At 48.8% G+C, this 27499-nt stretch overlaps 2 protein-coding genes across 3 annotated transcripts in view; both read right to left on the bottom strand.

The window, feature by feature from the left end:
• Window positions 1–360: 360 nt before the first annotated feature.
• On the bottom strand, window positions 361–12889 carry UMOD (uromodulin). Its single transcript, XM_037504562.2, has 11 exons — window positions 12749–12889; window positions 11125–11258; window positions 9277–10053; window positions 9065–9172; window positions 7713–7921; window positions 6754–6902; window positions 6103–6348; window positions 4263–4425; window positions 3628–3709; window positions 2180–2221; window positions 361–641 (listed from the first exon to the last, which is right to left on the bottom strand). Exons 2-11 carry the CDS (start codon window positions 11216–11218, stop codon window positions 580–582), a joined length of 1932 nt encoding a protein of 643 aa, XP_037360459.1. The 5' UTR covers window positions 11219–11258; window positions 12749–12889; the 3' UTR covers window positions 361–579.
• A 3840-nt stretch (window positions 12890–16729) lies between these two features.
• Window positions 16730–27499, bottom strand: part of PDILT (protein disulfide isomerase like, testis expressed) — a 34874-nt gene continuing 24104 nt past the window's right edge. For both annotated transcript variants that reach the window (XM_037507513.1, XM_037507514.1), the window contains 5 exons: window positions 24320–24517; window positions 22102–22222; window positions 19858–20036; window positions 18353–18442; window positions 16730–17092 (listed from right to left, as the gene is read on the bottom strand). In XM_037507513.1, coding sequence (XP_037363410.1) covers window positions 16859–17092; window positions 18353–18442; window positions 19858–20036; window positions 22102–22222; window positions 24320–24517 — 822 coding nt within the window. In that variant the 3' untranslated portion in view covers window positions 16730–16858. The remainder of the gene's footprint in view (window positions 17093–18352; window positions 18443–19857; window positions 20037–22101; window positions 22223–24319; window positions 24518–27499) is intronic.

The following is a 27499-nucleotide window of genomic DNA, read 5'->3' as shown; positions in this document are numbered from 1 at the left end:
AGACACACTTATTCAAGTTCCCCTTTCCCTCCAGACTATACGCTACAGGAGTGCAAGTAATTGCTCTGATTTGTTCGTTGCTGTTCCTCCAGCAGTCGACATAGTGCCTAGCCATAGCAGGTGCTCAGAAGATATTTCTTGAATGAATGGATGGGGAGAGCTCAGAGACCTTTAGCTAAGGTCACACAGTGAGCCAGAGTTGAACCCAATCTCTCTGACAAAACTGTGAATTTCATGAAGGCAGAGATGGAGTCGGATTTTTCCCATCATGGGATCGTCAGCACCAAGGACAGTACCTACACACTCTAGATGCTCAATCAATGCTTGTTGAATGAATGAACAACTTCACAGAATGAGCTTTAAAAATTATTATTATCTTGCCACACTCTTTAAGGAGATAGGGACCCATTTTGAGAGAAGGCATTTAAAGACACGGGCTGTTTTTTTGAAGCAAGTATTAAAGGGGAGAAAATAGGAGTATGAGTTCCCTTTACTGTGACTAAAGCACTAGACTGCATCCCTTCCCAGTCAGCAGGAAGTGAGTTGGTAGCCACACAGCACAGGGGCTCCAGCTTCCCATCACTGGGCCATCAGGGTCAAGGTGGCCGACAGAAGCAAAGGCAGCCAGACCTTCAGAAGCCCTGAAAGAAAAGCAATTACAAGATTGTTGCTAGCACGATGTGTCTTTGTACAAAATTAACAGCAGATGCCTCCTATGGACTGACCAATTAGGAAAACACCCTCTCTGGGCTGACCAGTAAGAAAAGGAAAATTTCTCTGCATCTGCCCTAAAGACCAATTAGAAGACCTGTCTACTGTAGGTGGAAAAATAATTGGTCTTCTAAGTAAGAACAATTTGGGGGAAAGTAGCCTTTTCTCTGGCACTGGGCTTGGTATCCCCTCAAAAGGGCACTCTTGTGCAGTGTCCAACATACTCAACCATCCTGGGCAACCTTAGGATACAAGCTTCTTAGGGCTCTTGTGCAGTGTCCAACCAACTCAACCATCTGGGGCAATCTTAAAGATACCAGCCTCTTAGGAGCACTGAGGGCAAAGGTCTCCAGCTCCTAGCTCTCCAGTATTGGGTAGAACTAGCTCAGGCCAAACACTAGTTGGTATCAGAACCTTCTCTGATCTAGGTGCCAGGAGCCAAGAAGGGTAACAATTACATGGAATCATTTTTAACTTAGATTTTTAGACAATTCAGTAGCCATGTAAATCAAGGGCCACAAAAATGCCACCAATCCCTGGCCTTTGTGGTTGGAGGCGCAAAGCAGGAGAAAAACAGGGTTTTCTCTTTGTCTGTTGGGTTCAGGTTGGGACAAGGCATGGCACTTGGCATGCAGTAGCACTCAATATATGTTTGTCACTTGTTGAAAAAATTCTTTTTTCTTTATTTTATGTTTTTTACATCATTTTTTATTTTTGTTGAAAAAATTCTTGAGGCATTAGAGATGAACCTCAGGGCTTCATGAAGTGCCTGACGTGCAAATCTAGAGCAGGTACATGACCTTTGTGTACAGGTTTGAAACAGGCTTGTATGTGTCTTTTTTTTTAAAAAGAATTATTTATTTATACAAGAACCGGGGTACAGGCCAGATGTGTGGGAGGGTGAGAGGATTCACCAGAGACAGAGCAAGGAACAGAACAGGTAGACTGATGAAAGACACTGCTGAGGGGCACAGTGGGAGAGACAGGAGAGGTCTGCCATGTGGGACCATCGCTGGCTGGCAGAGATCAAACCCGTGCTGCAGAGGCTGCGACAGCTTCACAGTGCGGTGCTCAATTGCCTGTGCCACCAGGGAGGCCCAGGCTTGTATAAGTCTTTACATGCAAATATACAGGCATGCAACAGCAGTAGTTTATGCATCTTTGTGTGCAAATATAAATGTGTTCCTGCGATTTCGTGTGTGTATGTATGTGCATGTGTGTGCAAGGATGTCTAGGCCATGTCAGTGCACACCTGTTTCTATGTGCATATATATATTATGAGATATCTGAATAAATGCATGTGTGTATGCATTAGTATATATGCATATATACAGCCTCTGTTCTAGGTGTTTCCATAAATACAGTCACTTCTTAAGAGTTTAGACCAAGCAGACCAGGCACTCCAGCATACCCTGCGCCCACCAACAAAAATCTCAGAGGAAGATTCTGCTGCAGGTCCCAAACTTACCCCAATTGCTGGAAGCAGCTTTGGAGACTATGACCTGGGCAGCTGCAGAGGGAAAGAGAAGGATCAGTGCAAGGTAAAGGCATACAACTGGCCAGAAGCCTGAGAAGCACCCCTCAATCTGCTCTTCTTGCAACCAGGGTCGTCTTCGTGAAACCCAGATCTGATAATGTCCCTCTTCTATTTTGGACCCTTCAGTGGATCCCAACTGCTTTCAGGAGAAAAGCCAAAAATCTTTTTTTTTTTTTCAAGATTTGTTTATTTATTTATACAAGCACTGGGTACAGTCAGAAGCGCGGGAGGGTGAGAGAATTCACCAGAGCCAGAGCGGGGAGCAGAGCAGGCAGAAGGACCGAAGTACACTGCTGAGGGGAGCAGCGGGCGGCAGGAGAGGTCTGCGCGCCATGCGGGACCCTCCTCGGTGGCCGGGGAGCAGCCGGGGATCGAACCGGCGCCGCAGAGGCCGCGGGCAGCTTCGCAACCCAGCGCTCAACCGCTGCGCCACCGGGGAGGCCCAAAAACCCAAAATCTTAACAAGAACTATGAGGGCCCACATGGTCTGGCCCCTCCTGCACCATTTCACCCCATGTGGATCGCCTCCTCCCCCCAGTCTGTGTGGTTTTCTCTCAGTTCCTCTAGCAGGCTGGCTTCCCTTCCATCACAAGTCCCCTACCCAAGCTGTGCCCTCTGCCAGGGATTCCCTCCCCCTCTTCCTCTGACCCTCCTTGATTTCCACATCTTCCCCAGCCCTCCAAATGGGGTCTGATTCCCATGTTGTAAGAGCTCAGCATTCCTGATACATTTTCTTCATGTATTATGCTTTTATCACAACCACAGTTATGCACATATTATTTTAATTACATCTACTGGTGCATGTAAACTGAGTCTGTGTCTGGTTTTGCTCATCATGAGATCCCCTAGCACAGGACCTGGCACACAGCAGGTACAAGAATCTATTTCTAGGATGAATAAATGAATGAATGAACAAATGAATGGGAACTAGAAAAAGAAGGCTGCGTCTATGCCACCTTACCCTTAAGAACCTACTTGTGGGCCTCCCCGGTGGCACAGCGGTTGAGTGCTGGGTTGCAAAGCTGCCTGCAGCCTCTGCAGCACCAGTTCGATCCCCGGCTGCTCCCCGGCCACCGGAGGAGGGTCCCACATGGCGCGCAGACCTCTCCTGCCGCCCGCTGCTCCCCTCAGCAGTGTACTTCGGTCCTTCTGCCTGCTCTGCTCCCCGCTCTGGCTCTGGTGAATTCTCTCACCCTCCCGCGCTTCTGACTGTACCCAGTGCTTGTATAAATAAATAAATAAATCTTTAAAAAAAAAAAAAAAAAAAAAAGAACCTACTTGCTTCAGTTCTTCAGACCCCAAGGGCCAGCTTGCACTCCCTCTTCCTCCCAGAGAACACGCCTTACCCAGGGAGAGAAGGGCACGAGCGGCTCCCTTACCTCTCCGTGTGATGGGACCCAAGTTCAGGACACGGGTGTGGTCTATGTTCCCCCCGCTGCGGAATCTGGTCCCCGAGCAGGTCTGCAGAGAGAAGGCAGCAAAGGAAACTGGCTGTGAAGGAGACTGCCCGTGGGCCAGCCACGGGCACTGGATGCACCCCTTCCCAGGAGCCTCCTCCCGCCTGAGTTTGGGCTTGAGGGTGGTAGGGGCAGGATTTGTTAAAAGACCTGGGCTCACGTGCCAGCTCTATCTATGGATGCATAAGCTTAGATGCATAAGCACCTGTTCTCTGACTCACTCTCCCCTACTAGAAAAAGGGCCAACAAGACCTCCCTTGTTGAGTTTCTGGGCGGTCTTAAAGACGCGACAGACAGAAGGTGCACACAGGCCTTAAAAGGTCAGTGTCTGTGGCTGGAGCGCAGGCCCGCAGATAAGCTGGAGCGCGCGCCGGCCTCTGCCAGCCATGACCACCACCCCATTTCGCACGGGTTCAGGCCTCCCCGGGCCCGCCCACCCCCTCTTTCTGCTCACTCTATCCCGGTCCTGAGGGGGACACTCAGCAGAAGGGTGTTTCCTTTAGATCTTGTGGCCAAATGTCAGAGATGCGCCATGGGGAGGGTGGGCGGCGACTTACAGGCTTGCACTCTGCATGTATGGCGTCGCAGAGATGCACTTCGCAGTGCAGGTAGACCAGGTCATAGTTTCCAGCAAAACGGAACATCTGGACCGAAAACCGACCCTGGGGGGACTCCCCATTCTCCACCACTTGGATGGTCGAGTCCTCAGTGCGCGGGCATCTGGGAGGGAAGTTGTATAGCACGTTGGTTAAGCAAAGACTCTGGGCCAGACATCCGGGGTCCCCCACGTATTATCTGCGACCTTGGGTCACTGACTTAATCTCTCGTGCCTCAATTTCCCTATCTGCATATAAAGAAAAAATAATTGTAACTTATACCACAAGGTAGTTAGGTTTTCAGTTCGTTTACTGAAGTGTTGGCACAGAATGGGTGCCATGTTTTTATCTGTGATGCTAAAGTAAAACTCATCAACACAGAGCTGCAATTATCCTAAAGCTAGCACTTTCTGATTTCGAAGGAAATGGCATTTAGGAATCATCAGCTACCAGGTATTGGTGACCTACTATGTACCTGATACTAACTATAACGATGGCACCTGAGCACTGACGGCCACCCTCCTAACTGGCGTGTGCACCCACCTGCACACATACACGACGCACCCAGACACGTAGGGAGAGAAACTCCAACCCGAACATCAAAAACTCAGCATGTGCACCAGGCTGGATCTGGATACACAGGCCCTCTGGGCAGGCAAACCGGGTGCCCCGTGCCATTCATAGTGCTTGTCAAAATTGATGAGGACAGAACAGGGGCTGAATGAGGATGGCACAGAGAATAAACTGAGGAGGGAACTTCTGGGGGTGGTGTTTACTCTCTGCTCCGTGCCCCCCACAATTCAGATGTGACTCCAGAATGACACACAACACTTGGAAAGGAAAGCCCTGCTGTTAAGTGGGTCCACGAAACAGACTTAGAGAGTGGCATCTGGCAAGGCCATGTGGCTGCCCCACAACTCAAGGGGGGCATTTGGGTGCCCCCTCCAGCTATGTTCCATGTCTCTTCCTCTACCTGTCTCCTCCTTACTCATTCTGGAATATTCTGACTCCTCTGGTGGACCTCAACCCAGTGCAAACCCACAGCTACTCCCAACATTTCTTCCTGCTTCATTGTCAAAACTCTCTAAGCTTTCCACAATGCTCTACCTTTATACTCAAAAAATAAAATAAAATAAAAGGTACAAATCCCCACATCACAGTTATTATTCATGCCTATTTGATATATAAGAACACGAATTTTCAGGGAGAGGAAATGATTTGGGTCTCAGAACTAAGAAACAACAAAGCCAAAATCTGAACTGAAATCTTGTGATGCCCCATCCAGGTCATGCTGATGTTTTCCAAATTTCAGTTCTTTTTTGCCTTCTCCAACCACTTTATGAATGTTTGCCTTGATGCATGTATAGATGTAGGTGATGTGTACGTGATATAGGGGTGTGTGGTGTGTGTGTGAGATGCGTCCTGCTGTGGAAGCACATCCTGTCCAATTGGGTTCCCCCTAGACCCTGAATTGCAGGGTTAAGTCTCCAGGGACCCATGATCCTGACTGGGGTCAGCAGGTTGGAAATGCATGAGTGAGTGAATACAATTGAGTGTTTTATTGCTAAGTGTTTGGGTATTTAGAACTTTGGTGATGTTCTATGCGCTGCAGGAACTTGTTTCTATCAATTAGCCTCTGGCAATATTGCTTCGTTATATCATTTCACTTCAAGTCACAGTTTCCAAGAACCTGTGGATGTCCTCACGTGAGGACTTACTTTTACTTCACACAGGTCCAAAAATCCCCCATCCCTCTGCCAGGCTCCACCCGTGGCCCCCAGGAAGTGAAGCTTCTCCTTGCCTGTCTTGGATGATGAAATACTTCAAGGGATCGCTGGCATTGTTGCTGGGTGTCGCGTAACAGTTGGTCATTAGCAGAGCAAACCGGGCCAGGTCACCCCCATCCAGCATGGTGCCCACGTACAGAAAGGCCTCAGTGGACAGGGTCACGGAGGCGCCCTGGTAGGGCTGCGTGTAGGCGGGGGTCTGGAAGAACACCATCCGCACGGTAAACATGCCCGTCCCGCCCATGCTGATGTTCAGGGAGCTGCAAGGGGAGAGGGGCTGGTGAGACCCCCACAGCCCCGGGGCAGCCACAGAGGGACCAACCACCCTGTCTACTCTGCAGTCCTGGGCAGGGACTTGCAGCTGTTTGCATTTTCATTGGGTGGTAGGACAGGAGCCCACCCACCCGCATTGCTTTGCACAGTGCAGGGTGCATTGCAGTTGCCTTAGGATCTTGTTGAAATGCAGGTTCTGGGACAGCAGGCTTAGGGGTTGGGTTTAAGTCTCTGCATTTCTAACAAGCTCTCCCACATATTTTGTGACCCAAGCACCCCCTTCCTCAGCCCTCTCCTTCAAGACAGCGAATACATTCTCAAGGGAAACTCAACCTAGGGCAGTTCCTGGGGGTGGGCCGGCCAGCAGCCCTGGCCATCTCCTCTGGACGCACCTGACCATCGGCTGCAGGGTGGTCTTCAGGCTGACTCTCATGTCCAGGGGGTAGGAGCAGGCAAAGTTGAACTTGTTGTTGCGGTCCCGGATGATGATCTCGTCGGCCAGGTAGAGAGTGTTGCTATAGGTGACGTGGGTCTCGTTGCTCTGTGTTGGGGTGGGGGATGGGACGGAGGAGAGAGGAGCATGAGGAGCTGTGTAAATGGCAAAATCAAAGGAGTCTTCTCTACCCACCTGTGAGTCGCCTCCCAGTTTCCACGATCAAATGTCACCACAATGATGACGCCACGGGAGTGGCCTCCTGCCAGGCCCTGCGCTCAACACTCCTCCGACCTCACCGCTTTGGCCCCTTCACAACCCCCCAAGGCAGGGCTACTGACTTGCTGCCTCGTGATGAGGAGGTTCAACCCCTGCTTGCTCTAGTAAACACTAAAAATCAAGGCTTCGGGAGTGGTGAAATTGCAAGAGCCAAGCTTGGCAAATGACAAGGACTTCTTCCTGTCTTTTGTCTTCTTTTTCTTTGGGGGGGGTGGGTGAGGGAGATAGGCAGAAAGGTGCTCTGCCCTTATTGCGGTGACCCCTGGGTCCCGCGGGAGCAGGCCACGCAGACCCTGCCTCCCAGGACAGACCCGCTTCTAAACCCAGTGCTGATAGCCACATGGAAGCGCCACTGTCCCGCCTGAGCCCTGATCTTCCCGTCTGTGACATGGGTCACTGTCACCGTGGATGGGCCTCGTCCCTTGAAGTTGGCGTTTATTCAGCACTTACTGTATGCCACTCACTGCCCTACTCACTTCACACACATTTAGCTCCCTCGACCTCTGAACAGCCCTATGAAGCAGGTACTAGTGTGACTCCCTTTTACAGTCGAGAGAGCTGAGGACACCGCCCACACCCGTACCCCGCGTCAGGGGCAGAGCTGGGGCTTGGCACGGCCCCACCCTGGCCAGGACGCACCGTCATCACCGTCCCACAGGGGCCATGCCTGGCGGGGGTCACCACGGACATCCAGTCCCGGTCGCCCCTCTCGGTGAAGCCGGAGCACTGGCTGTCATGCAGGTACATGAAGACCTTCTCGAAGCCCAGGCTCTTCAGCTGGCACTTGCTCAAGGACAGCTTCATGTCATTGGGCCCACACTCCAGCCTGCGCTCCAGGAGGGTGATGTCTGAAACAGGCAGGGTGGGACATCGGGCCCAGCACATCCCCAGCGCCCATCTCCGGGGGGTGCTGAGTCCTGTCCATCTAATTTCCCGGTGGTGCCCCTTCTCAGAGTGAGAGTCACAGACTGGACGCCCGGCATCGCTGGAGGGACCCACTGGCCACGCCTCCTCCCTATGTTACCCCATGCGTGGGTTGTACATAAAAAAAAGGAGTGATTTTGGGGGCTTGTTCCCTGCCTGGGCATTAAATAGCTGCGAATCCCAGTAGCACATAACAACAAGCAAACAAAAGATGCTAATAAGTTAATCGCCATTTCTTTTCATCATTTCTACACCAAGGACAGCCCTCACTTGCTGCTATTGTTTTTAACACCAGGCACACCTTTAAAATGACAGCACAGGCCTCAGGCTGAGTGGGGTGTGCTGACAAGGAGATCCAGTGGGATGCTTTCTGAAACTTTTTTAAAACTGGAGTATCACACAGCTATTGGAAATGAGCAGTTTTCATTTTTTACTGCGATCTAGCTTAGGTGTTATCAGATAGGTGCAGTCTAGATGCATAGATGCAGTAGTGACCATCGTTGTCCCAAATTTACTTAAAAGAAGGGATTCAAGTCAGCAACAGAAATGGCACTATAGGTAATCCTTGGAAAAGGCAAAGTTGTCAGATTGGTGCTCGGATGTGACAAACCAGGAGCGAAGTCTGGGACGTTACAGTCTGCTCCAATCATGGTACAAATGGGGAAACTGAGGCTTCCAGAAGGCCCCATCCTCCTTGGGCCTGCAGGGGGCAGTGGAAAGGGGCCCAAGAAACTGCAGCAGGGTTTCCAGTCCTGAGCAACAGGAATGTGACTCCGTAGCCTGTGGCAGTCGGGTGTCCTGTGTGGTGTGGGGCCCTCAGAAAGCACCCTACAGGTGTGGTGGTCCCTCAAGCTCTGGGGGCTTTGGGGTCAACCAAGGGGAGGCTCGGGGAGTCCAGAGAACATCTTGCTGTTTTTAATGGTTATTCATGGAGAGGTTTTCACTGCGATTGTGTGCCCAGCAAGCCCTGAGTCATCCCGACTGTCCCCCAAGCTCACACTCAGGAAATGTCCCTCCACCCCACCACTGGCATTGCTCAACACCTCGCCCCTGCTGGCTGGCCTCACCAGTTACATTGATGTCCTGTTTGCACTGGCAGTGCCATCGGCCATAATTCGATTTGCAGTCCTCGTCTACACGGCACTCTTCACATGTTCCCTCGAGGGAGCTGGGGTCTGCAGGGTCACAGACACTGCCAGTCAATAAGGACAGAGGCCCCCCAGATCCCTGTGGTGTCCACCGAGGACTTGGGGTGGGGCGAATGGGGGTGCCCGCTCACCTGTGCAGTAGGCCAGATAGCACTCGGGGGGCGCTGTCAGGTTGTAGACATAGTAGCCACCGGCACAGGCCTTCACCTGCACGGGCGCCTCCCACTGGCAGCAGTGCCCGCTCCAGTGCGCACAGGCCCTGCGGCTCACGATGCCCTCTTCAGTGGATGGATGTGTGCCGTTGAGCCACATGGGCGCGGCCGTGTTGCAGCTCAGGATGGGCACGCAGGTCTCTGCCATGCGCACACCGCCCTGCCCCACAAAGCGGTACCAGCCGCTCAGGTTTGAGTCGCAGACGTAGCCGGGGCCGTAGTTGGTGCTGCGCCAGTAATCGCCCAGGGTGCTGTATGCCTGGCACGGGTCAGCGCATACCAGACCATTGCCCTGGGGCACGCAGTCCAGCCCCGGCCCACAGGAGCCTGGGGCGCACTCACAGTGTTGCCCATCCCCCCAGTAGCCCGTGGGGCACACGCACGAGTAGTTGCCTACGCTGTTGACACAAGTAGCCAGGGTGTGACAGTGGCCAAGGCCAGGCTCTGCGCACTCGTCGATGTCCGTGCAGCCCAGACCCGGCATCAGCTGGAAGCCTTCGAGGCAGGTGCAAGTGTAGGAGCCCGGGGTGTTCACGCAGCTGCTGTTGGGGGTGCAGTTGTGGGCACCTGGAATGGTGCATTCGTCCAGGTCCACACACATGAGACCGTCGCCAGTGAAACCCGGGTGGCAGTAGCACGAGGTGGCTGCTCCAGTCTCCACGCAAGTGGCATTGGGGTGACATTCATAACAGCTTCCTGTGGACGGAAGAGAGGGGGTAGCTGCGCAATGATCACTAGAGACTCGGTGTCCTGGAGGGTACTCCTGTTCTTTAAGGCGTCATCCCTAGGGGACCCGCCAAACCCAATAACTGGCACCCCCACACACACACACCCGTATGTCTCTCCTTCCAACTTCGTTCTCCTGCGCTGAGCATGGCCTTCCCCCACGCAGCTTCTTTCAAAGCACCCATGTTCCCACAGCCCCAGAAATTAGGTGGTTCTTGACACTTTGTAAGGTTCTAGGTGAAGCTGTGACCCCTCCCCCATCTTTGCACATTTGGGGCTTTTGCTCAGCTTCCTGGTCCCCTTTCTAAAGGTTTCCCTGATAATCTGCTCCGTGACAATGAAAAGTTAAAATGAACGTGTTGTCCCTCACTCAGCACTCACTGCACGCCAGCCACTGGGACGGCGCTTGTCATTTGTGGGCTCAGTGGCACCTTCCCAGGGTGGGCTCCCTACTGCATTGACCCTAATGTTCTAAAGACGAAGGTTTAAGCCACTTGTTCTGTTGGTCAGCAGCTCAGACTCGGGTGCCAGGACTACAGGGCGTGTGCTGTTAACCACAGACCGCAGTGGTATTTACCGAGTCACAAAGTCATCCAGATGGGGAGGTGCCCAGCTCCCTCCTCCAGGGAGAAGCTGGAAGCAGGTGAGGGCTAGGCACAGCCGTGTGGAAAGGCCTCTGTGGGGTGCAGGGACGGGACTGGGTGTGTTTGGATCTCCAGCGTGGTTGAATATGTTCCTGACCTTCCAGTAAAGTGCATCTGGGTTGTTCTGGGCACTTGCCTTTCAGTGTGTGGCCCAAGGAGCACAGTGGCAGCACCCCTGGGAGCTTGTTAGAGACGCAGAGTCTCAAGCTTCCCTCTTGCTGAATCAGAACCTACATTTTTAGCAAAATTCTGGGTGAGCCCTGTGTACATTAAAACATAAGAAATGGATCTTGAATAAAGACTGCAAATCCCAAGCAAGATAAGAGAGGAATTGAGACTTCTGCTAAGAGTGATGTTCACACACACACACAAACACACACACACACACACCACTTACTTGCTTCCACGGTATCATTGACTGCAGCTGTGATGATCCACAAGGTGATCAGCACCACCATGCGTACCAAGGTTGGAGAGAAAAGCCCACTCATCCTTGCTGCTCTTCACAGCTACTTCTGGCCCAGGGAAAACCTGTCCAAAGGGAAGAACCAGTTGGCCCTTGGGGTTCCTTCCTGTCCCTGATGGCTGAAGTCTTGTGAACAGGGGTGGATGGAACAACTGAGTGACCTAACTCCCCTCCCCACATCTGGGAGGAGGGCTTCTGTGGTGTAGTCCGGGAGAAGCTATTGTATGAACTGCAAGTGTGCAGCGCTGTGGCCCTTGCTTTGGAGGGGTCTTCCCTGTCATATATGCCCCCCTTATTCCCATGTACAACCCAGCCTTGACTCCCCAAGTCTCAGCACGTTAGGAAGAAGTGAATCTCATTTGGAGCAGGGAGCCATGAAGCGAGATGGCATTTGGGACACATCATCTCGTTAGCTATGGCTTTGGGCTTTAGCAGCCAACTCCTGATCTCCTGCTAGGAAACTTACAACTTGTCCAGGTCCCTGTATTTATTGAACAAACATTTATTGAATAGCTGCAATGTGCCAAACAGGGAGTTAAGCGCCAAGGAAAACAATGAACCCAACAGATAAGGATCCAGCTCACTGTAAATAAAAGGCAATTAGCTTCACGCACCAGTGCAAGGTGTCCAGGGAGGTCCCTCACTGTGTGGGACCTGGAGCCTGCAACCAGGATTCAAAGCCCTTTTTCATCAATCACTAATGGACGACACTGGACAAGATATTTCAATTCACTCAGACTAAGTTTCCTCATCTATGACATGGGGATTGTTACTCCCACAAATCCAAGGCCTATGATGTGCCAGGCTCAGGTTAAGGTCTCTGTGTTCTAGAACAGTGACCAGGTCCACTGTAAGGAAAATATTTTATGCCTCGAGCCCCGTGCAGTTGCTCATGTATGTGCCAACATGCACGCACATACACGCACACAAGATAAAAGTTTTATAAAACAGTATCCTTATGGGCCTCCCCGGTGGCTCAGTGGTTGAGCACTGGGTTGCAAGTCTGCCCACAGCCTCTGCAGTGCCGGTTCGATCCCTGGCTGCTGGAGAGGGTCCCGCATGGCGTGCAGACCTCTCCTGCCGCGCCCGCTGCTCCCCTCAGCAGTGTATTTCGTCAGTCTGCCTGTTCTGTTCCCCACTCTGGCTCTGGTGAATTCTCTCTCCCTCCCACGTTTCTGACTGTACCCAATGCTTGTATAAATAAAAATAAAAAAAAATTAAAAAAAACCAATATCCTTATGATGGTATATGTTGCTTGCGATATAATCTATTACATCTGATGAAAAGAAAATTGTGGATACAACCCACCCGTGATTTCCTGGGTTGTGACCTATCATTTGACAACATGATACAGGGTATGTGATATTGTTATCAGAGTGATGAGTGAAAATAAAGTTTAGAAAGCAGGAGCCAGTGCAGAGGAAATGTCTTGTTCATTGCTGCCTCCCATGCCTGGTGTGTGCACGGGGCATGTAACTGGCACATGTTGGATCAGTGAAAATATGGCAGATGCTGCTAGGAGAGTGTTCGCTCAAAGAGAGGGAGGTTGACTTACCAAGAATCACGAAGCCAATGTTCAGCAGAGTAATGATTCTATGTAGGTGTCCCAGCTCTCAATTTCCTCTCCCCTCTTCTTCAAGCAGGATGGAAACCAGCAGAAGACTAGATGGGGGAGGCGTGGGCAGGAGAGCTGCAGATAGTCTTACCTGCAGGAAGGTAGAATTACAGGTGTGTGCCCCTATATATACAGCTGCCCCTCGCTGCCAACGTCTCCTCCAATTATTGTCTGGTTCTGTTTTTTGGGACTGTTTTCTTGGGGGTGGAATATTTTTCCCTTTGGGCACTCTGTTTTCCTTTTCTGGCTGTGGGGTGGTTGTTGTTCTTTTTCCTAATAGGTAGAATCCCAAATGATTTGACATGGGTGGTCACACTTGTGCCAGTAAATACAAGGCCCCTGTTTTTCCCCCCTTTGGATCAAGAGATTCCTTAGTTAGAAATTAACTGAGAAAGCAGTGCCAGGTGCTGGCTTTTCCTTGGGCACTCACAGGGACAGGGTTTACCCAAGTTGTCAGGCAGAGGTGGGTATCTGAAGTCGGTAGGCTCCAGGAGAAATCCGATGTGCATCGTCCCTACTGGGATGTGCACCCATGGCCACTGGGGTTCCCTGTCCTGAAAAAGGCAGCTTCTGAAGGACCCCCATCTTCCTGGGCTCAGTCAGGTCTCCTGGGGTCCAGACATGAGCAGGAGAGGAGCTGAAAATGGCTGAAGGTCAAAGCCAGAAGGTAATACAGGGCATCATGGGACCAGAACTTTTCTAGCAAGCCGGGATCCCGTGAGAGGAGGTGCTGGGGGACGTGGGCATTCGTGATTGACTTTGGAGCCAGGCCATCTGAGTTGTGACAGGCCATTTGTTGTGAGCCAACAGGTTAATTTCTTAGCCTTCCTGAGATCGTGTTCCTTATCCATGAAGTGAGATACCCATGTCTGGAGTTTTTATGGTGCTTAATGGAGATGATGCAAGAAAAGGTGGCAATTTCATCTGTGGAATGCTTCGGGGTCACGGGGGCGGTATATGGCAGCCCCTGGCTTCACCCCCACTTCTCCTACCCAGGTCCATGTGAATGGCAATCCAGGATGAGAAAAACCAAGCATGGGCTGAGCAGAAAATGTCGCAGTGACCCACCGCATTTGCTTTTTCAAGTCCTTTCTCTTCTTGTGTCCTGTGTGAGGCCTGAGAGCACAACCTCCTTGGCACTGTTTCATAGAAAAGCAACTTTGGGGTCAAAGAGGGAGCCCAGGATTAAAAATTTTGATACCTGTTCCCAAGCAGCACCCTGCAGAGAGTTTTAAAAATTTATATACAATCCCACCCATCCTACCCCACTACTCACAAAACTTGAGCATCATTAACTGTCATTTTTTTTTCCAAAAAAGCAAGCAATCACTCATTATTACTTATTTTTGTTATTCTTGGATGAAGAGGGAAGTTATTTTTCCATTTGTTTATTTATCCTTCTTTTCTCAGCTGGGTATTTGTATCATTTCCCTTTTTTCCCCTAGCATAAGAATGTTCCCCTTTTCCCTGCCATTGCTTCAGAAGAAAATAAAAACTCTTTATATTTCTCCCCTCCATTCTAGTTGGTGACTATTGTTTCTGGTTTGTACTTCTGAGGCCCCAGTTTGGGCATCTTTAAAGGATTAAAGATGGAACTCCAGCTGTTGTCTGGACAACAAACCTGGATCCCTGCAATTTGGGGCTGGAGTCTACTGATAGCCTAAGAACCATATTATTCTAGTTTCTGCATTTGATGTTTTTATGTCTTGAGGTTTGGCTGATCCTGGAGGCTGGTCCCTCTCAGGGCTAACCCAGAGCTAGCAAACCAGCCAATCCAGAGCCCAGCCCTACCCTCCAGGCTCACACTCAGCTTCCATCCCCTGCCTCCATCAGCCCAGCAGCAGGTAGCTGACCACCAGGGCCAATTCCCACATCCCAGAGGGTGCTGCAATGACTCCAGCCAGGCAAGCCTTACCCTGCCTCTTTCATGCTTGCAAAACTAAAACAAAGGCTCTAATCCACACTGCCCCCTCACACCCCCCTCTGCCTCCTGGCTAACCCTGGTCCCCTGGGCAATTTCTCCCATGCCCTCCCCATGGTATGGGGTGATCCTCCCCCTGGGTTCTGTGAGTATAATAAACTGTCTTTGCAGGGGCAGTCCTCGCCTGGTTTGTTGGCCTTGGCATAGCTGCATAATAATACAATCCATGTTTTAAAACTATAAGCACCATCCTAGCTTCTCACAGTTGGACCATCCTGGGGCATTCACTACCTGTCCATTTTTCTACTCTTTCTCTCAAAACTCCACCCCTCCCCTGTCCCTATATGCTTGATGTCTTCACAGCATATTTCATTGGCATCACTAAGGGTGTTCCCAAATTCAGTAAATGTTTTTCTCTTTATTGTAACTTTCAGGTAAGATAAAAAAAAAATCAATCTCAGTAGTTCCTTCCCTGTTGGAACATTCTTCTCTCTTAGCTTTTAAATATGGAGACTTGAACTTAATAATCTTGACACTTGTCACTTACTGAGTGCCTCTCTTGGGTCAGACACTGTGATGGGAGCTTTTATATCCATTGTCTCATGCATGGAAACACAGCAGCCGTGTTACTGAGAAGGCTATTATACAGCAAGGTTGAGTAACTTCCCCAAGAATAATACACAACTGGCTAGTGTGAGCCATACTATCTGGTGCAAACTCCAGACTAAAGCTCAACTCTCTCAGATTTACCCCTATGATCTATTGCACTCTTTAGTGTAAGGAACATTCCATGCTCAGCTATGAGCCTTAGAGGGATAAGATTTTGTAGATCTATTTTGAGTGAGTGAAGCTAAGGTCTGGAGGCTTCTGGAAAAAGGCATCAAACAGAAATCACAGGATGAGAATGAGTGTGTGTGTTAGAGGAGGCAAAAAATGAGCAAATGGTGAGACCTCCCACATGGAGGGGTATCAGCTGCTGCCCTCCATATACTGCTTCTCCCATTCTGAGCCCCTACCTCCTAATGTCCAGTTAGCCCTGGGGGACCTGCAGGTAACACAGCCAAGCCCTGAGTCGTGGCCAGTGGGGGCTCCATTCCGCATGACTAGTCCCAGCAGTCACCTTGCACCTCTGCTTTGACTGGCAGCCATGTGGCCTGAAGACTGAGGCAAGTGAGCCCTGTGTGTGCTCTGAATACTAACTCCTGCGCCATGAAAGCGTCAGGCCCCAGTGGAGGGCCCCCGGCTATTCCCTGCTGGGATGTGGACAGGTCAGGGTTGGGGCAGGTGGCGGTGCAAGAACTGACTCTAAAGGCCTGAAAAAGCACAAACTGCCTTTATGTTACACGATGGGTGACAAGTAGAGAGGACGTGTGGAGACCTGGGTCCCTAAAATAATAGCCACTCTATAGTTGAGAAGTGGTGGGTGGCTGTAAATGGAGGTGGAAGTGGGTGGAGTCACGTGGAAGTGGGTGGAGTCATGTGGGGGAAATGGGTGGAGTCACATGGACTGGTGTGACTGCTTCTGCTTCACAAGGAAGGGAACTGAGGATTCCCCTAGTCCCTCGCTTGAGAGAGTGTGCAGGTCACTTACTGAGATGTGGAAGACTGGAGACAGGTCTGGAGTTGGAACTTCATGTCAAAATACAGTGTAAACAAGTCAGTCCACCGCATTTGAAAGGTCTTAGCCAAACTCGGAGAACTCAGGTCTGCTGGAGCTGGCTGCAGACTTTCTAGAGTAAGACTGCCTGGGATCGTAAGGGCTTTCTAGCTGTGTGATCTGGACTCTTTGCTTTGGCTTCTTCATCTCTGTAAAGGACATCATGAAACCAGGCTCCCAGTAATGTGAAAACGAGACAAATGCCCAGCATGTTGTAAACCCTCATTAAGTGTTGCTTTTATGGCTTCCCTCACAGCCCTGTCTGAATTCCAGGTCAAACAGCTCTTCCAAGCCAGCACCAATGAGGAGCAAGAGAGAATGAGTAAAACAGGACCAAAGCCATTCTAGGACCTTTATTATCCAGCCCCCACCTAACCACCAAAATGATATATAATTTTATTGAAGTAGATCTGCTCAGAAAATGATGCCAGAACCTGGAAAAGTGGCATCTTCTCTCCTGGCTTTGGAAAAGCTACAATTCTTCCTTTATTTCTGGTTTCTTCTCTGATCTTGGAGGCCCCTTTGGCTTAGCCACTTTCTCCTCCTCCTTAGCTGCTTCCTTCTGCCCAGCTGTCTCATCCAGCTTGGCTGCCTTCTCCAGCACAGGCAGCTTCTGTTCAGGTAATTGCTGCTCCATGAAATGCACCTCCTCTTCCTCAGCTAATACCTCCTCTTCTATCTCTTCATTTTGCTCGACAGATAGTAGCTATTTAGGAAGGGAGAGGTGGAGGGAAGGAGGAGAATAATGAACTTGAAAGACAAGAAACGTGTGATAATCGTGATTTCGCTGACCAAGCCCTCCTTCTCTGAAGTGCCCAGAGAGAATCAATCTTTAAACTCAAGGATCCAGGCCCCCCCAGTGGTACAGCGGTTGAGCGCTGGGCTGCGAAGCTGCCCGCAGCCTCTGCAGCACCAGTTTGATCCCCGGCTGCCGGCGAGAGTCCCACGTGGCACGCAGACCTCTCCTGCCGCACCCGCTGCTCCCCTCAGCAGTGTGTTTCATCAGTCTGCCTGTTCTGTTCCCCGCTCTGGCTCTGGTGAATTCTCTTACCCTCCCGTGCTTCTGACTGTACCCAGTGCTTGTATAAATAAATAAATAATAAACCTTTATATAAAAAAATAAAGTCAAGGATCTTCCTCTAGGCAAACATCCTTTTGGTGTTGGGTGTGGAAGTGCTCAACTGTGGTTTTGCCCTACTGCTAGCAGGACTTGTGAAAACCACCCTTCCTGCTTCTGTGTCAAGGTGTGTCTTATGCCAGGTTCCAGGGTGGGTCATGTGAGCCTAGCCCAGTTAATGAGATCCTTGTCCAGGACATTTGCTGGGACTACTAAGAAGTAGGTACTTTCTAAGCTGGGAGGATGTTGTTTTAGAGCTTTGGGGCAAGCTTTGACCCTCCATAGGGAAATAACTGAGCATGAAGCCGGCATAAATAAAACAGAGATGGGGAAACAGAAAACATGTTGGAACTTCTGGATCCACCCAGACCTGATGTTCTACCAGTTTTATGGGTTAAATTTCCGTTGTTGCTTAAGCCAAGGAGTAGTGTTTCTGACATTTGTAACTTAAAGGGTCCTGACTAATACATATGGCACCTTTCAGCAGATGGCCTCACTGTGGGATGCAAGGGTTTAGGAAGAGAACTAGGTTTGTCAATCCACTAGGAGAAAAATTCCAGAAGGCAGGACCCCATAAAAGCAACTGGTTACCAATTCAAGTACAGTGGACCCAGACCAGGGAAGCAGCCACAGAAGCTGGATGAGACCTCAGAGCCCCTGGCTTTCCCAATTTGTCTAAAAGTCTGCCATTTATACTTCTTTGCAGTAGTGCCCTTGAAATAAAGTCACCCAAACTGGTGGATATTCATCTGTTCTCTGCTCTCTCCAGATTAGGAAGCTCTTGGAACACTCTTTCCCAGTCTCTCTGAGTTCTTGGTGATTCAATCCACGGTCCTATTTCACCCTTACCTCATCTTCATCCTCAATCCTGGTCTTGACTTGACTTTCCAGAAAGTCAGAAAAGCCCTTCAGAGTGTGTTCTCCCTTATATGGTACAGCCTGGGAAGAAAACGGAACAGGATCAAAATGTTTCTGCAAAACACAGGAATTGCTGTAGGTAAATCCAGGGTCAAATTCCTAGCAACCTGAGTATGCTGAGTAGGCCTTAACTTCTCTCAACCTCCATGACCACGGCTTCAAGAGAATATAGAAATGCTTCCAGCAGCCCTTCTAGGCTCTGACCTTGGCTTCACCGCTTAGCAGTGTGTGGGGTCTGGTTATTTAAACTCTCTGTGAATCAGTTTCCTTATCAGAATATGAAGATAATAACACCTTGCTCATCTTTTTGTTAGAAGGATCTAATGAGTTGTTAGATGAAAAATACATAAAACAGTTCCCTGGCTCATGGTGAACAGTATGCATTTGCTATCCCTATATCATCATCATCATCATCAACATCATCAACATCATCATCATCATCATCATCATCATCATCACAGGAAGAATATTTTACAAAGCATCTGTACATAGTTGTGCTGAGTCATCATGAGTTCCCTTTCCTCTTTTGGTCTTTAAGATGATTAGCAAACAGCTGACTGCCCACTGGTTGTCTAAACCCCTCTTCAGATAACTGCAGATCTATGCCAGCCCCCCTCTCTCAACCCAGCAGACTCATCTCCCCAGGACTCCCCCACATGCATCTTCTGAGCCAGGAGGATGGCATCTCCTTCGCTGCAGTGCTGTGGTCACCCTTCTGCCCACCTCCTCACTCACATTATACTTCCTACCTAGAGTTCACATCCCTTCTTCTAATCTGACTTAAATCCCCGCTGTCCTGCAGAGTCCCAATCTGCCTGGAGACTTTCAGCCATACCTGCCCTTCAGAATGGCCCCTCCAATTCCGACTGTGCCTCGAGATGGACCTAGATCATGTCGACGTCTCTCCCACACTCATCCTTACTTTTCTGGGGGCAGGGACCTGGGTTTGCACTTCTTTGCCATTCTTTCTCATATGACAAAGTGCCATGGAGTGTGTGTTCCCTGAACACTGGTGATGTTTGATGACTATAATTTCCAGTGTGAAAGGCATTGATTGTCTCTCATGCTTTCTTTCTTCATCTGATAGCACCCTAGACCAGGTACTCATGTGGAGACACCCCCACCTTATTCCACAGAACCTGGCTAGAACTCAGCCCCAAATACTATAGGGAACCAGGTAACCAGGGTCTGACCACATGCACTTGGCCATAATGATTGGGTCAGGGGTGAGCAACTGACCTAAACTGGATACCATTGGTGCAGTTTTGGGACATTTTTAGAAACTAATCAAAAATATTCTTTAACTTGACAATGAAAGAATAATAAAGGCTAGAGCTGAAGCTTCTTTGGTAGGAAGCAATCTGGAGGTAGGGAAGAACTGAGTTTGTGATAATAACATAACATTTTCAGGCATGTGCCCCCCCAAAGGCCCTCACTTGTTGAGAGTCAGTAGGGAAGAGTTGGAAGAAGGGGTACCGGTCCAGATACATCAACTCTATGTCGTTGGCCGTGATGTCGATCTTGGCGATGGTGACTGTGGAGTGGTTTTGATACTTTGTGCCCATCTCTTCCCACAGGGGGAACAGTGCCCTGCACTTCTTAGACCAGGGTGCATCTGGAAAAGAAGGGCTGATGCTCAGGCGTGAAGACTCGAAAGCCAGTGCTCCCCCATAAACACCCTCCCTATGTTCTACTCATAAAAAGCTCTACTTCTTTGCAAGTCACATACTCCCTCTTTCTTTTAGTAGTATACTAGGCTACCTTAAGTTTCAAACATAATACCTGATCATTATGAAATAATTTAGGAAAAAATTAACTCAGTTCTCTCCCACCCAGACACTAACGTTTAACTTACTGGGGATATTTTCCTCTTTGTTTTCTCTTTAATATAGTTTTCTACAACATTTGAAGAAAATCAACAAGAAAAAATGATGCAAGGGGATTCCTCACAATCTTCCAGAAAATGTTTGTGTGTGTGTGTGTGTGTGTGTGTGCGTGCACAAGAATTTTCCAACAGTTTGATGAAGTGACCCAGTTAAGCAAGCAGAGAAAGTGGGATGTGAAGACAGCCTTGACTTGTGACCATTACACCACAGTACCTTTCAGGTCAATGGAGGGGAATGTGCCCAGAACTGAAAAGGAGGTTGTATCAAGCACAATTGCCCTTTGAAAGGGATACCAGACTTCCTTGTGGACAGTTCCGTGAGACTTGGGTTTGGCTGAGGCTCCTGGTAGTCTGGAGAGAAATCTGGGACTAGCTCCAACACAGAAGAAACTGGACGTTGCCTGCTTTCATCCCATTAAAGTTTCTGACTATGTGAGAAGAATGGCTTCAAAGACCCCAGCACTCCACATTTGGATGATCATCCTTCCATTTACAAACCAGTGCCTCCTGTCTGCCCCCTCAGCCCTCCTGGAGCCCGACGGGCCCTGGGTCAGAACAGATGGGGGCATAATGGTCATAGCTCCAGGAGGCCAATCTGCCAGCCATGCTTCCCAGAAAATGAGGTTGCTTTCTCCTTTTACCAGAACAAAATGGACATTTTCCTAACCCTGGGTGTCAGGGAAGTGCAGAAAGGCTGTCCCCAGCCTCTCATGGCTATTCAACCATGCAGATCTTAAACATCTCACCCTGTGGATGAGTCCATTTCAGTGAGATTGAAAAAAGCTGAAGGATGCAATCCAGCCCATATTTCACCCTCCAGGAAGTGATGGCATCTAAGTTCATTTTGAACTTTTTGCTTTGCAACTCACAGTGAAACCTGGGATAAGAAACCACCAGTCTGAGACCGAGTTCCCTGATCAATATCGTGGGGAAATCCACTGGATTTTTTGAGGAGGAAGTGACGGCACAGTCATTGTCGATGCTCAGTCGGGGTAAACCCTCTTAAATAAAACTTCCATGTTATCCTTATCTGTGTTTCAGGGCCAGGAGAGAACGCCCTGCTGCTTTGACTCCCACATGCAAATCAGGAACAGTGGGCCAGGTTATGGTTCTTACTAGAGCACTGGAAATATCAATAATTCTAACAATAGGAATAATAGTGGCACTAATAGCTGTCACTTATCAGGTGATTGCCATAAGCCCAGCACTGTGTTAATTACTTTCCTTGCCTGGTTTTGGTTTACCCCTACCCCCCTTTGGTCACACAAACTCGGGTGGATGAGATCCGGGTCATTTGGTAAGTCACAAAGAGGCAGAAGCGGAGCAATTTCTCTCAGCGGTTCCCAGCAGAGGCGCCAGAGTCAGGCAGTGAGGTTCCAATTTGGGTTCCAGCACTTACTAGCTGGGTGACTTTGGAAAAGTTTCCTCCCATCCCCAAGACTCCTTGAGTCATTCTGTCAAGTGGGAACAGTAATAGCTGCTTTCAGAAGTATGTGGTGAGGATTAAATGAGATCATGTCAACATGGCCTGACTGGGAGACCCAGGCAGTCAATCAGGATGATGATTTTTATTATAATAAACAGTCCACAGGCCTGGGATCATGTGTTGGGCCAATTCCTGACCCAGGATTCAACTTTGGGGGACAGCCACATTGTAGGTGACAGCATCTGGATGCAAACTCTTTGGCTATATGAACACCATCCTCACACAGACCTTTGATAGGTCTTGGAGATCTGGGTACCCAAGAAATCAGGGACAAATTTGTAATGTCAGGGTCCCTGTGGAGATACTTACAGAACATCACAAATACGTCCCTGTCCTTATCAAAGACCACTAGGTTGAAGTTCTTCCCCACAAGCTGCTTAACCGGACGCTGGTCCCAGTATTTTGGAATCTCTTCGCTGGGCTGATGTTTCTAGGAAACACATGAGAGGTTGATAGTCTTGGGGGAGAAGAGGTTAGTGGGGGATGGTGGTTGGGGGGTGGGATCCCCGCCAGACTGGAAACAACAGGAAGCTTTCTCTCATTCTTACCCAAGAGCTGGAGGAAAAGTCAAAAGAGTCTGAAGTGCTGAGATATAACGTGACTGAAACCCAGGCTTTCCTGGGTTGTCCCGCCTCAGGGTTGAGACCAGAGGGTGGAAGGGAAGACAAGGCTCCCAGCCGGGCAAAATTCCAGTATTTTGTTCTAGTTTGGCCCCTTTGGTTAGTCTGGTAACCCTTTTGTTCAGGTAGGTTGTTAGAGAAAGACTGAGCAGGACACCTGTTCAAATAGGACTTTTGGGAAAAATTGACAAGAGTCAATTTCCCTGTTTGAGCAGAGGCTGGGCAACCCAGTGGTGGTCCAATTCCCATGTTCAAATGGAAGCCACTTATGTAGCGATCCAATTTCCTCTGTTCCAACGGGCAACTCCTATCTCACCAGCTCAAGATTTCTTTTATCTCCTAAACTGGCTCAAGGGGATTGGAGCTCATGGAAAGGGCAAGGGATTATAGCAATGTGGGTGCTGGAGAAGGGAACTTAAGATGAGGCTTTCAGAGGGGCTGCCATCTCTAAAGAGCGACTGCAAGAGTAGGTGGTTAGGATGGCACAGGCATACCAATTATGAGAGAAGGCTAGGGTTTAGAAATGGTGGCAGAATAGGGTTGGGAGGCAAGTTGGCATGAGGAGCTTAAATCCTCAAAAAATGGACTTAAGATGATCTAAGCAAGCAATGGGTCAGGGCAGGTGCAGGTGACCAGAAGTCCAAAGGCAGGGGATCTAAAGGATCTGGGATATTTGGAGGGAAGAGGAGAAGAAAAGATGTGAAAATGGCATGGAGAACACCACCCTCACCAGCTGACCCAAGATAATACTGAGCATATGGGAAAAAAACAGCTTTCACTTGAGAAAGCTACAGGAAGTGATATCCATGGGGAACTAGACAGAAGGTAATGAAAGCTCTCCAAGATAAGGTGACCCTATATTCCAGTTTTCCCAGATAGTTCCAATTTATTCCTGTTGTTCTGGGATACTTTTTTTTTTTTTAAGATTTTTTTTTTTTATTATTTATACAAGAGCTGGGTACGGGCCAGAGGCTTGAGGGTAAGAGGATTCACCAGAGACAGAGTGGGGAACAGAACAGGCAGACCAACTGAAAGCACTGCTGACAGGAGCAGCGGGCGAGACAGGAGAGGTCTGCCCCACCATGTGGGTAGCTCCCTGGCTGGTCGAGAATCGAACTGGCACTGCAGATACTGTGGACAGCTTCATAGTGCTGCGCTCAACCTGCTGTGCCACCAAGGAGGCCCTGTTCTGGGATACTTTTAAAGAATGCCCACATTATTCTCAAAAGTGTTCCATTCTGGGAAATGAACAATTAGTTACCTAACTCAGCAGGGTCGTTGAGGAAATATCTGGTGCTAAATAAACAGCAAGTGCTATTGCATTAGGTGATCCTTCTGCAGTCTCTTCCTTTCTGCAAATAGACACTTTTCTAATCCCATGCAACCAAAGGCCCTCAAAGCCTTTGAGACTATTCTCTGTTGCTCAGTATGTTCCATCCCCTTCCCCCCGCCACCCCCAAACAAACATCTGTCCTTGAGCCAAGTAAATCTTTTACATTAGAGTCTGCCAGGAGGATACGTCCATTTTAGAGGACGTAGATTTTAGAGGATGTTAGTCCTGGGAGTGCTTGTATCTCAACTGGAAATTCCCACAAAGGAAATTCTTTAACTTTTAAGAAAAAAGAATTAATGGGTAAAAACTAGTGTTACTGCAATAAGAAGAAAAAAAAAAGACAGGGGAAAGAATGGTGAAATTATAGGGTCAGGACAGGTCAAAGGTTGACCAGATTCTAGGCAGGAAGGTGGGGTATTTCCCCACGTTGAGCCATAGATTGACCTTTTTAATCTGTGCTCCCACTCAGAGGATCAAAGTCAAGGAAAACAGGCAAAAAAAGGTGATGGGGAGGTTCTGGATACATCTGGAACTGGGGAGGTCCTGGAAACATCTTGTTCCAGAACAAACTTACCTTGGCTCTCCTGTTCAGGAAGTTATTGCTGAATTTCTTGAGGTTTTCATAAGTTATCTCATCAGAAGGCATTTTGTACCTCGCATCTGAGCTCAAGTTTAGGATTTGGACAGAGGGGATGTCAACCTCTGTGACTTGGAAGTATTCAAAGACACGCCCGTTTCTGGGTTCATCCGCATCCACGAGGATGAAGAGAATCTGTCGAATCAAAGGAAAACTGTGTCTGGGTGGATCCTTTACTGTGGGATGGGGGCTTTGGGGAGGCCATGGTAAGGCCGGAGAGGAACAGGAATATCAGGGTCCAGATGAAGCTCTGGAAGACTCCATAGAGGCACCTGCCCCCCAGCAGCCCTGCGCGGGGGGCGCACACGAGAATCCACCTGCAGGCTGGTGTCACCTTCCTTGGGAAGACAGTCCACACCATCCTAGGCAGTCAGGAGGCGCTGAGCTTTCACCTCGGATCCTTGGGGGAAAGAGTGACTCCCCTCTTTGAGCCTCCATTTCCTTATTTGTAAAGTGGTGATGGTAATGGTACCCCCCCCTTCCAGGTTTGCTCAGAGAATGAAAAAGAGCGATGCCTATAAAGGCGTGATTCAGAGACTGGTAGGCACAAATGCTCCATCCAGGTCAAAATTTCTCTTTGTCCTAAATTATGCTGTCAAGAAAACTCATTCTCTCATTCACTTGATAAATATTTGTGGAGTGTCTCCTATGGGTTATGAATTTTACTAAACACTGGGGATACAAGGCTGCCCAAAGCAGACAAAATCTGTGATCTCATGGAGTTTATGTTTTAGTGAAGAAAGACCTAATGAGTATCTAATAAATTCAGATAGTGAGTGCCAATTAGACCGCAAAATAGGGCCCGGTGATTGAGAGTGACAGTACAGGTGGGTGAGGTAGGGGCTCAGCATTGGGCAGGCAGGTCAAGAGGAGTATCTGAGGATGTGACATTTTAGCTGGGACCTGAGTAAAAGTCAGAGGAAGGGTCTCCCCGGTGGCACAGCGGTTGAGTGCTGGGCTGCGAAGCTGTCCACAGCCTCTGCAGCACCAGTTCGATCCCCGGCCACCAGCGAGGGTCCCACATGGCGCGCAGACCTCTCCTGCCACCCGCTGCTCCCCTCAGCAGTATACTTCGGTCCTTCTGCCTGTTCTGCTCCCCGCTCTGGCTCTGGTGAATTCCCTCACCCTCCTGTGCTTCTGACTGTACCCAGTGCTTGTAAAAATAAATAAATCTTAAAAAAAAAAAAAAGGCAGAGGAATGTTGATTCAGCAGTGGAAACTGTTGATGCAGAGGCCTTGGAGTAGGGGGACAGTAACTTAGAGCTGTGAATATCAGTATTTAGGACCCTATTGAAATGAGGTTGAGAGATAAAATGTACCCAACCATGCTAAAAGCATAGGACCCAACATGCCTTGCCTCTCCCACCAGAAATGATGCTATTTCTGCTCCAGTGGAGTTGAGAGGAAGTCCTGCAGGTTATTGAAGGGGGTTTTGTTAGTCTTGGATTTGGAGAAGTGCACAGGGGTCTTGCCATGAATGTACCCTCCCATTCGCCCTCCCTTCTGCTGTCTGCTTTGAAAGAAAGCCTGCTTGTTGTTGCAGTAACTGATCACTTTTGTGAGGTCAGTAAAGTATCCCAGGAATAGAAAGGAAAGGTAGTGTGACTTTTGTCCCATGAAAGAGAGCTGTGAAGTGTCAGAGACAAGGTCAGAGCACCAGGAAGGAACTTGGGTTTAGTCTAAGGAGCTCGGGAGGCCACTGAAGGGTAGTCAGCCAGTGTGGACATGATCATTTAAAAAAGATCATTTTGGTCATAGAGAAGGAGTGGCAGCCTGTGGGCCAGTTAGAGGCCATAGCAGACAGTGGGAACAGACACTCGCAGGTCATTCATCTGTCAAAATATGAAGAATCCTACTAGTGCCATAAACACTTGTAGGTCCTGGGGAGGATGTGAAAGCAAAGTGAATATATTAAGCCGTCCTTGTATACTTTCAATTAATATAGGTTAGCAGTGAACAAGATACAGGGGTGTGATCATTGATGAAACATTCATCCAACTGTTTATCTTTCACTCTAAAATGGATCACAGTCAGTAAATGGCATGCTATCTGGTGTGAAGGTGATTTAGAACCTCATCATACAATGTAGGACAACATCAATTCCACCTAGGGTAAAGAGTTAATGAACAAAAAATCTGGAAAAAAAGAATAAGTATTGACTAACGAGGTGAAAAAGAGGGAAAATAATCAAATTGTCAGAAACTTAATTACATCAACAATCTCAAAGCTTAAAAAAGACTAAACCAAGAGACATATTTACAAGAGGTATTTCTGCCATTGGACCCACCTCTTGGAGAGTAATGAGGTAGGACACAGCCTGGTTATACAATATATTTATGCCCTAAGTTTATGCCCTCTGAGTTTGAGTGTCAAGACTTTTGTTTCATTTGAATTTCAGAATAATTTTCCTCAAAAGAAAAAAAAAAACCAGTTATTATAATGGCCTCCTTATAAAAATAAGGAGAAAGATTAAATAACTAGCCCCATAGTCCAGGAGGCGGTAACTACATAAAATGTAAGGAAAGTGTTTAGGAAAATCGATGTGTTTCTAATCATGACAGTTACAGCATGTGCTTTGCATGCAGGGCAATGCCTCTAATTCTTACCACAACTTTGCATTTTATACAAGGGACTGGAGACAGAGGTAAAGAAACTCACCAAGACAAAAATCTCTTGTAAGAGGAAGAGACTTTGAAGCCAGGCCTGTGTGAGGTTAACACTAGAATCTCAGCAGCGACCTGTCAGACAATCTGTTTCTTCATACCCTCAGGTTTTTCATACTCCCAGGAGTGATCTCTCCTCCTTCTCACCTCCAGGCGTAAAGTTCCCCCCATGGTCATAATTCACTCTTAGCAAAGCTTGGTCCATCCAAAATAGCATTATGTTCCAATGGTAGACTTATCAAGAAGATGAGGGAAGAAGGAGCATAGATTTGACAAGAGAGGGAGAGACCAGCAGAAGGAAGGGGGATGGTTTAAAATTAAATAGTAAATGACATATAACATTGATATGAAAATAAGGCATTGCGAAAGAAGTGATTATGCAAATTCCTCCCTGCTTAATTTAAATGCAGCAGGGCAGGTGAATGAAATGCTGTCAGGGCCAACAGGTATTGGG

This window comes from Talpa occidentalis, unplaced genomic scaffold, assembly GCF_014898055.3.
Source record: "Talpa occidentalis isolate TD23 unplaced genomic scaffold, MPIMG_talOcc4v2.1 talOcc4.12, whole genome shotgun sequence".
Taxonomy (NCBI): domain Eukaryota; kingdom Metazoa; phylum Chordata; class Mammalia; order Eulipotyphla; family Talpidae; genus Talpa; species Talpa occidentalis.
This window is presented reverse-complemented; position numbering and strand designations above follow the sequence as displayed.

Excerpts from the sequence above, each read along its gene's own strand:
- UMOD (XM_037504562.2), bottom strand. The coding sequence starts at position 11,218 with ATGAGTGGGCTTTTCTCTCCAACCTTGGTACGCATGGTGGTGCTGATC. Across the intron at positions 6,349-6,753 it reads ACCCTGCAGCCGATGGTCAG|CTCCCTGAACATCAGCATGG; the intron begins GTGCGTCCAGAG and ends CTCCCCTTGCAG. Across the intron at positions 2,222-3,627 it reads GGGTCCCATCACACGGAGAG|CTGCCCAGGTCATAGTCTCC; the intron begins GTAAGGGAGCCG and ends TTCCCTCTGCAG.